This window comes from Chelonia mydas, chromosome 2, assembly GCF_015237465.2.
Source record: "Chelonia mydas isolate rCheMyd1 chromosome 2, rCheMyd1.pri.v2, whole genome shotgun sequence".
NCBI lineage: Eukaryota > Metazoa > Chordata > Testudines > Cheloniidae > Chelonia > Chelonia mydas.
In genome coordinates, this window is record NC_057850.1 from 242,146,721 (window position 1) to 242,159,302 (window position 12,582).

Sequence of the window (12,582 nt, forward strand, 5' to 3'; positions counted from 1 at the left end):
TAGCTCAGGCCTTTATTTGGATAGTACATTGCTAACCTGTATATAAAATGGTGCCTGATGGTATATTCTTTTCATTTCAGTCCTATATGGAAGACCATTTGAAGAATAAAAATCGTCTGGAGAAAGAGTGGGAGGCCCTTTGTGCTTATCAAGCTGAACCCAATGCTACGACCATTGCCCAGAAGGAGGAGAATGTCCAGAAGAATCGCTCTCAAAGTGTCATAACATGTATGTACCCTTGAAATTGGAATGAATATATATTAATTTCTTGATGTTCTCCTTACCACCTTTTGGTAAAGCATTATCAGAGTTATAGGTGAATGGCAAAGCATTATGCGAAACAGTATTCGTTTCTATCTAAAAGAAAATCACAGCTTTCAGTATTTGCTTGATATGCAGCCTGTTTGTCCTGTCAGACATTTGACTTGTCTCCTTATGGTTTCCTTGCAAAATGTATAGCTATATCATACGACGTTTCAGAACAGCGACAGCAAGTGCTGTACCATGTAAATCAACCCCCAGCGTGCTTTTCAAACACTGTAATGCAGTTTCTGTGCAAGATCAGCAGTTATGGTTACTGAGTAGAAATAAGCTTGGCTTGGCTTTCGATGAGCTGGTATCATGTTCATGCAAAGCAGTAATACCAGCAGTTTGTAATGAGAGCCAGAGTAATCTGTTCATCAGATACTCAGCTGTAGTGAGTAAGCCCCTATCGGCTTAATTGGCGAAGCTTAGGAAATGGCTGCTGTTCTAGGTTAGGCTTAGGACGAAATACCAGGCTGAAAGTGGCCAATATTTGTATTCCTAGAATCTGTGTGTGTGGTTTTTTTTTTATGTAAAAGGCTGTCTTTGCGAGTATAAATACAAGCAGCATATCTATTGTATGTATTTTCTCCTAGATTATTACACCGTTGGCGGTAACTAACATTATTTGCTGAATGCTGAGCCCCATAAAAAACAGAGAGAAATTGACCACAATTTTTATTAAATAACCAGTGGAACAAAACCTAAACCAAGAACAGTCAGGACCCCCAGCTGCAATGGCAGCTTTATTTCAAAGAGTGCCTGCAATCTAGTTGTGTGGTTTGGCAGTTACCATTAACTATTTAAATTTTTTAAGTGGTCTGAAAACACTAATTTTCCCTATGACAGATGCAAGTGTACATTGTACAGTTGGGGAAATGGAGACAGGTAACACATTGAGTCAGAGCCAGGATTAGAGCTGAAGGGTTGATAGTGCCACATTACTACTTAACTTAGCCCTTCAGTGCATGGCAGCTTGGGAAGCCCTTTAATTCTGCGTAGTTATGATCAAGGTTCCCTTCCCAGCACTATCTTTCCTAAGAGTACAGAAAGCAGAAGAATACATAGTGGAGAATAGTCACTTTTGCACTATCAATTCACTTTTGTGACTGTGGAGCTGACCCAAAGCCCATTGAAGTAAATTGCAAGATTCCAGTGGCTTCAGTGGGCTTTGGAATCAGGCCTATTGAAAAGTTTCAATCTCAGAAGTGCAGTAATAAGCACCAAGTTCTGGAAAAGTAACTTTATCCACCAGAGCTAAACAATTGCAGGGCTTTTGCATCCTTTTAAGTGCTAATAGGAAAAAATATTTGCTGACTTAGCATAGAGCAGTTTATCACGTCTTGTTAACAGATACTGCTCAAAATGAATCATCTTAAAGTGTGCTTGTGAGTATGGACTTGCAGTCATTCCACTTTGAGCTGTGATCTGTCCCATCTCCTAAACTAAGGTGGATCATCCCTGGTTAGCAGCTGAGTGGAAGGCTGCCAAGGAAAGCACAGATGCTGAAAGAAATGGTATTGGTTGCTCTGCAGGTGACTCTTCCCTCTGAGTCCAATCTGAACCAATACTGTACGGTGGTCGGGGACACTATGCTGTGGAGAGGTGACAAGTTGGCTGAGATTTAAAACGGAGATCTGTTAGTCCAATAAAGACCCCCTGGTACTTTTGCAAAAGTAAGAGTGCTAAAACCCAGTTTCCTGGGAAAATTTAAATTGCATTCTGCCTAGTAATGTAGTTGATGTTCCCCTAGTAGTCTAAATTGGACAGAGTAAGCTTCACTTTCTTTCCTAAATAGCAACATTGTTGCTGTGCTACGTTAAAAACCTGGCATGTTATACCCCAGAGATATTTCAGTGATAGGCGAAGAAATGTGAGCCAGAGCTTCAACTGTTACATTTTGATCGGTTGATGGTTATATGTTTGTATGGAAAACTAGGAAAATGATATACCCGTTTAAAAAATAAATGACTCATTTAATAAGTAAACTTGTTGGTAAAATAATGGTTTCTATGAATTCTCTACCATGCATGTTTTCCTTACTTACCTTGCACGAATGGTACTGTGAAATAAGTTAACTAGATTTCAATACAAATGCGAGAAAAGTTAAACTTTTGGCTAATATCAAGTGAACTAAGTGCAAAGTAGGATCATATGTAGCTTTACATAATCTTCAGGCTGTTTAGTGTTTATACTTCAACAGTTCACAAGTTCCACAGTTCAGTACAGTGTTTTGTGTGTGTATTTCTGGAAGTGTAGCAAAAAAAAAATCACACATGAAGCATGGGGAAGGCTGATCCAGGGATTAGGACACCAATCTGGGACTTGGGAAACATTGGTTCAATTCCCTGCTTTATCACAGATTTTCTGTGTGACCTTGGGCATGTCACTTAATCTCTCTGCCTCATTTCCCCATATGAAAAATAATGGGGAATTTCCCTAACTCACCACAGTGCTGTGAGGATAAATACATTGAAGATTGTGCAATCCTGAGTGCATTGCTGTTGTGGGCTATATCAGTACCTAAGTTAGATAAAGACACCTAATTTTATATAGCACCAGCTAAAAGTGTGTGTGGTGTTTTTCTGCTTTGCAGCCCCCCAGGTTAGGGAGCCTTCCTTTCGTCAACTTTCCCATCTCACATGTCTTATTGTCACATGCCGTTTCTGATCTGGCCAGAATAATAGCAAATGCAAAGAACTAGTCTGATGTTTACAGGATCTACTAAAGCTTTGCTAAACATCTGAACTAGTTGGAGTAATGACTAGCATTAGGCCTGTCCGATCTTCTCTCTCACTTTCATAGTTCCTTTCTGTATCCACCCTTATTCATCTTTCTAACTTTCTTGTGGGTCCTCTCCAGGTTTCTTTCTTTCTCCTCCTTCCTGCTTTTTTCTGCTGCTGCTTCTACTCTGCTTTTCTCTGCTTAGAATTTAATCAATACACAGTTCACAGCAAAATTATTTGTCCACTGAACTTGCATCAGTCACTATTTACCATAATTGTCACCACAAAGAACATATGTCCATAATTGCTTAACATCTTTTTGGAGAGTGACTACCAGTTTCTGGAGGCTTTGGCGTGTCAACAAGCACATATGAACATAACAGGCTCATTGCCAACAATCGATGCCACCTGAAAGCAAGCATAGGCACAAACTCTTAAGAAAACATGTCCATAACTTACCCTGGGAGCTTTCTTGTGAATTCTTCCATTTCATCACCAAACCCTTTACAAACATATTAGTCCTCTCACCCTTCAATAAACCTACCATGGCACCATAATAAGATACACCACATCAGTGATGCCATCATGACAAAGTATTAAATTAAAAAAATTCACTGATTCTCAGAGTTATTGATCTGACACTTAGCTTTCTATTGGAGAGTCAAACTAACACCAGTTTACTAAACCTTAATGAGTCACTGACTCGCTCCTTTATCCATTACTTAAAGTTGTGTGCCACATTCTCCTTGTTGATTAGTTAGTTCAGGGGCCCTGCCTTCCAGTGGATGAGACTTCTCCTAAGTGCGTATTTAGCTCCATGCTGCGTGAGGGTTTGTCTTCAGACCACATTTAGCACATTTAAGCCATATGCTTCCTGTAGCGAGAAAATTGCAGAATAATTCTTCTTCATACACCCTTTACAATAAGCAAGGTTGTGAAGTTTTCTTTGACCAACCTTATGATCTCAGATGTCACAAGGCCCTAAAGCTGCCCATGGTAAAAATATCTATAATACATTAGAGTTCTTGTAAAGAAAACACACACACACACACAGACACACTCTGATGTAGTCAGAAATCCCTACTGTGCTGTTCTATATATAAGTTTGAGCAGAATGAGCATTGTCATTCTTTATTCTGAAAATGGCAGCTGAATATGTCTCCACTGCAATCTAAGGTATGACATACCTGTGCTAGTTTTACCTGCACTTGGCTGAAAATTGCAGTGTAGATATGGCAGCACAGACTTCAGCACTGCGAGTAGGTCCTCCGGGTCCCCAGTGTGCTTATCCAATCTACCCTAACGCCTTTAATGCTATCTGCACTTGTGTTTTTAACCATGCTAGTGCAGGTGGGTCTGCCTGAGCGGCAGTTACACCTCGGATTCCAATGTAGATATACCCCAAGTATGCATCTCTCCTCCTAAGATATCTACTACAACTCACGTTTTCGATCATAAATCTTTTTTTAATTTTGTATAGTGGTTTCACCGGGAAGCCTGAGTTGAACAGCTTGACTGCATTTTTTCTCTGTCTTTTGGTGTTTCTCCTGTTTTATGTTGATGTGCCACTTACGGAATAATTTTATGAGAGGAGCCAAGAGTAGCTCAGTCGTTCTACATTATTTTTGTACCTCTAATTGGATTTCGGCAGAAGTGCTCCCATTGCTGGGTTAATTTTGCTGATGAGATCAAATGGCTGTAAATAACATTTCATAAGCTCATACAAATGAGAAGTCCAATCTATCTAATGTAAAACACAAGGTGGTCGTTCCATCTTGTTTACATACTTAATACTCACCTCACCCCTCAAAAATAAAATTAGGCAGATGTAATGTCTTCTCATCCTATTTCCTTGTGTGTTAATTGTGCTGTTGGATGTCCCATTAAATGTTATGCAGTGTAGAGAATTAATAAAATTGGGACACAATTCTACTAGTGCTAAGGGGCCAAATCATGGCCTCGTCAATGTGATGATGCAGGAGGACCAAAAGCCCATCCCTGCAACCTTGCATAGGCTACCTTCAACAGTAGTACTGTGAGAGCGGAAGAGAGCTCCTCAGAGCTGCACAGATGTGTGAGAGGGGGTGCGGACCAGGCAGGGCCTTGACTTTATCCAGGGCTGACGAGAGGGGAGGAAAGTCAGAATGGTTGTACCGGGTCCCTGAGTTCAGGGGGCCACCATAAAAATTTCTGTAACATGTGTGAATAAAGTGAAAAGGGAGGGAATGGGGCCCCAGTGAGCATGATGTACCAAGGCCCCAAAATTCTTTCGATGGGCATGGCTCCATCCAACTACTGCACTGAGCAGGATAGTTCCACCAGATCATGTATTGTACTGGGTATGTACCGGACACAGTTTACTCTCTCCCAGCAGAAGTCGGGGATGGACTCGGAGTCATAAGTTTTCTCCCACACTGCTCCAGCAGAGCCCAACAATGTGCTGTCCCTTAATTGGGGCAATTTGTTATCTCCCAATCCAGCCATAAATTGTATTTTGCTGTTTCTGTTAGAAATAATCAGAAATGCAAGGTCTGCATGTATTAATTCCCAGCTTTCTGTTTCAGAACAATATCATTTTATAAAGAAGCTAGATGGAAAAGACCCATTGGGTCATCTAGTCTATCTCCCTGCAAGTGCAGGATTGTTCTCTCCAGATTTTTTTGAGGATTTTTTCCTAGTCTAGTCTTAAATGTCATGAGCAATGAAGCTTGTCCCTCTTCTTATGTGAGACTGTTCCACATAGAATCATAGAATATCAGGGTTGGAAGGGACCTCAGGAGGTCATCTAGTCCAACCCCCTGCTCAAAGCAGGGCCAATCCCCAATCAAATCATCCCAGCCAGGGCTTTCTCAAGCCTGACCTTAAAAACTTCCAAGGAAGGAGATTCTACCACCTCCCTAGGTAACGCATTCCAGTGTTTCACCACCCTCTTAGTGAAAAAGTTTTTCCTAATATCCAACCTAAACCTCCCCCACTGCAACTTGAGACCATTACTCCTTGTCCTGTCCTCTTCTACCACTGAGAATAGTCTAGAACCATCCTCTCTGGAACCACCTCTCAGGTAGTTGAAAGCAGCTATCAAATCCCCCCTCATTCTTCTCTTCTGAAGACTAAACAACCCCAGTTCCCTCAGCCTCTCCTCATAAGTCATGTGTTCCAGACCCCTAATCATTTTTGTTGCCCTTCGCTGGACTCTCTCCAATTTTTCCACATCCTTCTTGTAGTGTGGGGCCCAAAACTGGACACAGTACTCCAGATGAGGCCTCACCAATGTCGAATAGAGGGGAACGATCACGTCCCTCGATCTGCTCGCTATGCCCCTACTTATACATCCCAAAATGCCATTGGCCTTCTTGGCAACAAGGGCACACTGCTGACTCATATCCAGCTTCTCGTCCACTGTAACCCCTAGGTCCTTTTCCGCAGAACTGCTGCCTAGCCATTCGGTCCCTAGTCTGTAGCTGTGCATTGGGTTCTTCCGTCCTAAGTGCAGGACCCTGCACTTATCCTTATTGAACCTCATCAGGTTTCTTTTGGCCCAATCCTCCAATTTGTCTAGGTCCCTCTGTATCCTATCCCTGCCCTCCAGCGTATCTACCACTCCTCCCAGTTTAGTATCATCCGCAAATTTGCTGAGAGTGCAATCCACACCATCCTCCAGATCATTTATGAAGATATTGAACAAAACCGGCCCCAGGACCGACCCCTGGGGCACTCCACTTGACACCGGCTGCCAACTAGACATGGAGCCATTGATCACTACCCGTTGAGCCCGACAATCTAGCCAGCTTTCTACCTACCTTATAGTGCATTCATCCAGCCCATACTTCCTTAACTTGCTGACAAGAATACTGTGGGAGACCGTGTCAAAAGCTTTGCTAAAGTCAAGAAACAATACATCCACTGCTTTCCCTTCATCCACAGAACCCGTAATCTCATCATAAAAGGCGATTAGATTAGTCAGGCATGACCTTCCCTTGGTGAATCCATGCTGACTGTTCCTGATCACTTTCCTCTCATGTAAGTGCTTCAGGATTGATTCTTTGAGGACCTGCTCCATGATTTTTCCAGGTACCACATCTGGTAGATTGTTACCATGAGAAAATGTTTTCGGAAGTTAGCCTCTAAAATCTTCTTTCAAAGACTTTCATTTCATGATTGAAGTTGGGACTGTAGCAAATCTAAGCCAATTTAGTAGTTAAAATAAAATAACTCGCCCACAATATTTTACATTCTCTGCTTTTGAAAATGTACATTAGTTTGCCTTTAATTATTTTTAACTTTACAGGTGTGGAAAATTTGGGTGGAAATGCTATATTTTATTTTGCCTTTGCAGATGATCATTCCAGGATATGCTTGAAAGCTGAAAATAGCCATGACAATTCAGACTACGTCAATGCCAGCCCAATTGTAAGTACAGTATCCAATGTGAAGTAATCCAAATAATCCAGCTTTTATCCTTAGCCTATCAATATAATATGTTAACTTGATGCCAGCACCACTGTAATTAACAGTGGCTTGGGTCTATATCTACCTCCAGTCCCCCAACATTAATGACTCAAGCCATCACTTGGGAGTGCAAGTACATACATTCCATACACTTGCACATAATGCCTTTGAAGATTGTGGACAAAGGACAATAATGCCAATAGATAACGAGTCTTAAATCTACATATTATTTCCCTGTACCTGACAGTAGTGACTTGCAAACTGCACAACTCAGCATGGTACGTTTAATTCAACAGACCTTTTCCATTGTGTAAGGAGGTTTGCCTGATTTTCTGTCACTCTCTAAGTTTTCACCCTTACTTTCCCTATCCTAAAAACAACCATGTAGTAGAATGGTTTCTGTAGCCACAGAGAGCTGGGCTTTGCTTCTTGTAAAGCCAGTCAGTGCTGCTCCTCAAATTTCAGAGGTGACCTGTCCTCTTTCCCTCCTTCATCTGTTGCCTTCTTGGTGCTGAGTGATTTACTTCTGCAGCGATCTGGATCTACCTCTGATCTTGCTGTTCTCAAAGCAGAGAATTAAATCTCTTACCACCACCTATATTATAACTCAAAGGCCAATTTAGGTCAATGCAGTTCTTAGGCCATATCCCTCCAAACTTTCTAACGTGCCACCTTGTACTTCTCCCACAAATTGAATATGCATAATTTATTTTGTTTGTGAAAGATACCAGAGCAATCATTTTAGAGGCCAAAGGCCTCTCTGTTTTTTAGCTACAGAACAGGTACGGCACAGCGAGCAGCATTGCCCTGTCAAGGTGTCTCAATCCTGACATGTTGGAACCATCTCTAGGCGTGAGGAAGCAGTGTTTTCTCATGGCCCACTTAGTCCTTGCCTCTCTGAGGCTACCAGCTGGGGGGCTATTTATACTGGTGGGTTTTATTTGTGTCACTTTAGGACACTGAAAATCATTAGAAGGAAATAACTTTGACCAAGCATTTAGGCTGGAGAATTAGGTGAAACTGTGTATCCTATTACTGGCTCCTGGACCAGTTTCCAGTGTTACTCTCTCAGTTAAATCATTTTGTGTGGACTATGCAACTGGCAAATTGCAACAGAAAGATTTGACATTACAGGTTGTTTCCTTCCAATTTTCATTGACAACACTTCCCTTTCTAAAACAGCATCTTGTTGGGACTGTACTCTGAGCTACACATCTGGTATTTTGAGCAGAATTTGAAAGGTTTGATTTTCTTGAGTATAAAACAGTTTAATGAAACTCTCTTTCCAGAGAGAAAAGGAGTACTTGTGGCACCTTAGAGACTAACCAATTTATTTGAGCATGAGCTTTCATGAGCTACAGCTCACTTCATCGGATGCATACTGCTTGAAGTGAGCTGTAGCTCACGAAAGCTCATGCTCAAATAAATTGGTTAGTCTCTAAGGTGCCACAAGTACTCCTTTTCTTTTTGAGAATACAGACTAACACAGCTGTTTCTCTGAAATCTCTCCAGAGAGTCAGTACAAGATACCAAATTTCCTGGGAGTTTTTAGGGTGCTGTGGAGTATCGGGATTTTGTGCGTAATATGTACTCTGGGGACCAGACCACCAGTCCAGTTCTGACTATTCTAATGTTCAGTCGTGCAAAGCAGCCATAAAAGTCAGTGGATCTGGCCACATGAGGATTTCCCCTATGTAAGAGAATCTTCTGGTGACGTACTAGCTGCTTGTGGCTCCTGCCCTCGGGAAGAGGGGAATGACCAGAGTATCACTGCACTCCAGTGATCCCCAGCTGCTGGGATGGCCCCTTGAGATCAAGGGCAGCTGAGCATAAGTTAGAGCAGCCTTTAGGCTGCCCTATATCTGTCTGGGACTGGACCATTTCCTGGTCAGCATGAGGATCAGGGGATCGTGGCTTAAAGCCACCTTTTCACACCCCCTCACTCTCCCATTGTGCACTGTGCACAACTCAGCCAGACCTGAGGTTCTGCCTCTGGAGCTTCAAGGCTTCTTCCTTTCCTGTCTTTTATTGTTTAATTCTCTTCAGGACACAGTGAATGAGTTATGTTTGATCAAGCCTTGCAAAGCCTTTGTTACACTTACATTTTATAGCGCTCTAACTTGCTGGCTCAGGGGTGTGAAAAATCACCCCCCTGAACGCAGCACGTCAGAGTGCTTTCAAGCACTCGTGTAAACAGGCTCCGAGCGCTGGGAGCGAATCCCCTCATGGAGGTGGATGACCAGGAGCGCGGGGAGAGCTCTCTCCCAGCGCTCGTGCGTGACCACACTCACACTTCAAAGCGCTGCCACGGGCGCGCTCCAGTAACAGCACTTTGAAGTCTCCAGTGTAGCCATGCCCTTCAAGGCTGCACTGGTGTAGTGCTTCAGTGAAGATGCTTTCTACACAGACGGAAAGGCTTCTCCTGTCAGTGTAGGTGATCCACCGCCCTGAGAGCTGGTAGCTGTGTTGACAGGACACTGTTGACTTAGCACTGCATACAGTGGAAGTTAGGTCGGTATAACTGCATCACTCGGGTGTGGATTTTCTACACCCATGAGTGACATAGTTATAGCAAGCTAAATTGCTAGTGTAGACCATGCCTTAGTTTAAGTGTACGGCTCGAGAGGTTTTGCTCTGAAGACAGGAGTGGGAGCTGTAAACAGAAAACATGATATTCTATTTTCTAATGACTAGGGTGTGAACCGCTTATTCATATTAGTGAGCACTTACTTACAAGAGTAGTGGTGTAAGTAAATACTCGTGTGAGTAAGAGTCCAGCAGTCTGACCTTCATTGTCTGATATAGATGTAAAGCGCCCAGAGTGCTTGGGAATGGACCCATATACAAATCTCTAGGTTATCTGTTCCTTGAAACTTTTTTATTAAATGAAAATGCTCTGAAGTTTGAGATGATGGGATGGGTGGGGGCACCAGAGAAAGGTGTCTTCGGGGCATAGGTGGGAACGGAGCCCCCAGAGTCAGTGCAAAGGCGCAGAACCTTCACGTGGATAGTCCTGCCAAGAGCTGCGGTATGTTGCAGGATCGAGCCCAGTCTGGGGAAAACTACAAAGAGAAACTTGTGAGTGTTTACCCCACAGGAGGAAACAAGCTGACCCAGGTTTATTGAAAGGCTGTGGAGATCAGACAAGCACAGTCTGTGTTACATAAAAGAAGGAAACTGTTCAAGATTAGAATTGTTTCCTAATGGTTCGTTGTGTTCAATTTTAACTGTTTGCAAACCAACAGACTGAGTATGTAATTCCCGAAGGTGATGCAGTGGGAGGTTGCCAGGGAGCAGTAACCCATCTGTAAGTCTACAGTGGAAACCTAGTTGTCAGAAGCTCTTTAAGTTTAAGCAAAGCCAAGGATGTTTTGTTTTAGCTAGATTTGTTCATTTGGTATCAGTTCATCAGAAAATGGAGAGAAAAATTGGAAAGACTGAGCCATTCTAGTTTGTAGCAAATCCTGGGACTTCCCAGTCCTTCCTCTCCGTCCAGGTCAGGACCCATTTAGAACTAGTCCCTAAGCCCTGGTCTACACTAGGACTTTAGGTCGAATTTAGCAGCGTTAAATCTATGTAAACCTGCACCTGTCCACACGATGAAGCCCTTTATTTCGACTTAAAGGGCTCTTAAAATCGATTTCCTTACTCCACCCCAGACAAGTGGATTAGCGCTTAAATCGGCCTTGCCGGGTCGAATTTGGGGTACCGTGGACACAATTCGACGGTATTGGCCTCCGGGAGCTATCCCAGAGTGCTCCATTGTGACTGCTCCGGACAGCACTCTCAACTCAGATGCACGATTGTTTGCCATTGCTCTGACGCAGGGAGGGGCGACTGACAACACGGCTTACAGGGTTGGCTTACAGGGAGCTAAAATCAACAAAGGGGGTGGCTTTACATCAAGGAGTATTTCAGGCAGGACTTCACGGAGGGTTCCAATAAGAAATGGTGCACCTAAGTTATTGTTCTTATTGGAACAAGGAGGTTAGTCTGGCCTCTGATTGATACATGGCTAGATTTACCTTGCTGCACCTTCTCTGTGAGTGACTGCAGTGTGATCTAGAGGAATGAGTCCCCTAGACGGGGGGAAAGGGGGGGGGGTTGCAAATGAGTACAAAACAAATCTGGTCTATTTCTTGTTTTGATCCACTCATCTATCTTTTACATCTTTGGCTGGCAGCAGACGGTGCAGAAGGACTGCAAGCCATCCACATCTCATGGCTGCTCGGCAGAAGATGGTACAATAGGACTGCTAGCCATCCTCATCTCTTGCCTGCCCGGCAGAAGATGATGCAATAGGACTGCTAGCAATCCGTATCACCTGCCTGCTCACCATAAGATGGTTCAATAGGACTGACTGCAGGACTAAAGAGAATGACTTGATCAAGTCACTCCAAATTTAGTCCCTGCTCCCATGTCTGCCCAGGCGCTCCTGATCGACCTCACACAGGCGACCAGGAGCACCTCGGACATGACGATGACGGCTACCAGTCCTATTGCACCGTCTGCTGCCACAAGGCAATGGGTTGCTGCTGCTGTGTAGCAATGCAGTACCGCGTCTGCCAGCACCCAGGAGACATACGGTGACAGTGAGCTGAGCGGGCTCCATGCTTGCCGTGGTATGGCGTCTGCACAGGTAACTCAGGAAAAAAGGCACGAAACGATTGTCTGCCCTTGCTTTCATGGAGGGAGGGAACGGGGGCCTGACGATATGTACCCAGAACCACCCGCGACAATGTTTTAGCCCCATCAGGCATTGGGATCTCAACCCAGAATTCCAATGGGCAGCGGAGACTGCGGGAACTGTGGGATAGCTACCCACAGTGCAACGCCGTGGAAGTCGACTCTAGCCTCGGTACTGTGGAAGCACTCCGCCGAGTTAATGCACTTAATGCACTTAGAGCATTTTCTGTGGGGACACACACACTCGAATATATAAAACCGATTTCTAAAAAACCGACTTCTATAAATTCGACCTAATTTCGTAGTGTAGACATACCCTAAGAGCACGTAGAAAGTTGGATCTGTAGTCCTTACCCAGCTGAGACAGTCTATACTGCGTATTGCTATTGCTTTTGTCTGAGATATTTTCTCTTAGCTT

The 12,582-nt window shown here is 43.6% G+C and overlaps 1 protein-coding gene across 2 annotated transcripts in view; it reads left to right on the forward strand.

The window, feature by feature from the left end:
- Positions 1 to 12,582, forward strand: part of PTPRN2 (protein tyrosine phosphatase receptor type N2) — a 989,298-nt gene that overhangs the window by 921,738 nt on the left and 54,978 nt on the right. For both annotated transcript variants that reach the window (XM_037891071.2, XM_043541551.1), the window contains 2 exons: positions 81 to 228; positions 7,366 to 7,439. In XM_037891071.2, coding sequence (XP_037746999.1) covers positions 81 to 228; positions 7,366 to 7,439 — 222 coding nt within the window. The remainder of the gene's footprint in view (positions 1 to 80; positions 229 to 7,365; positions 7,440 to 12,582) is intronic.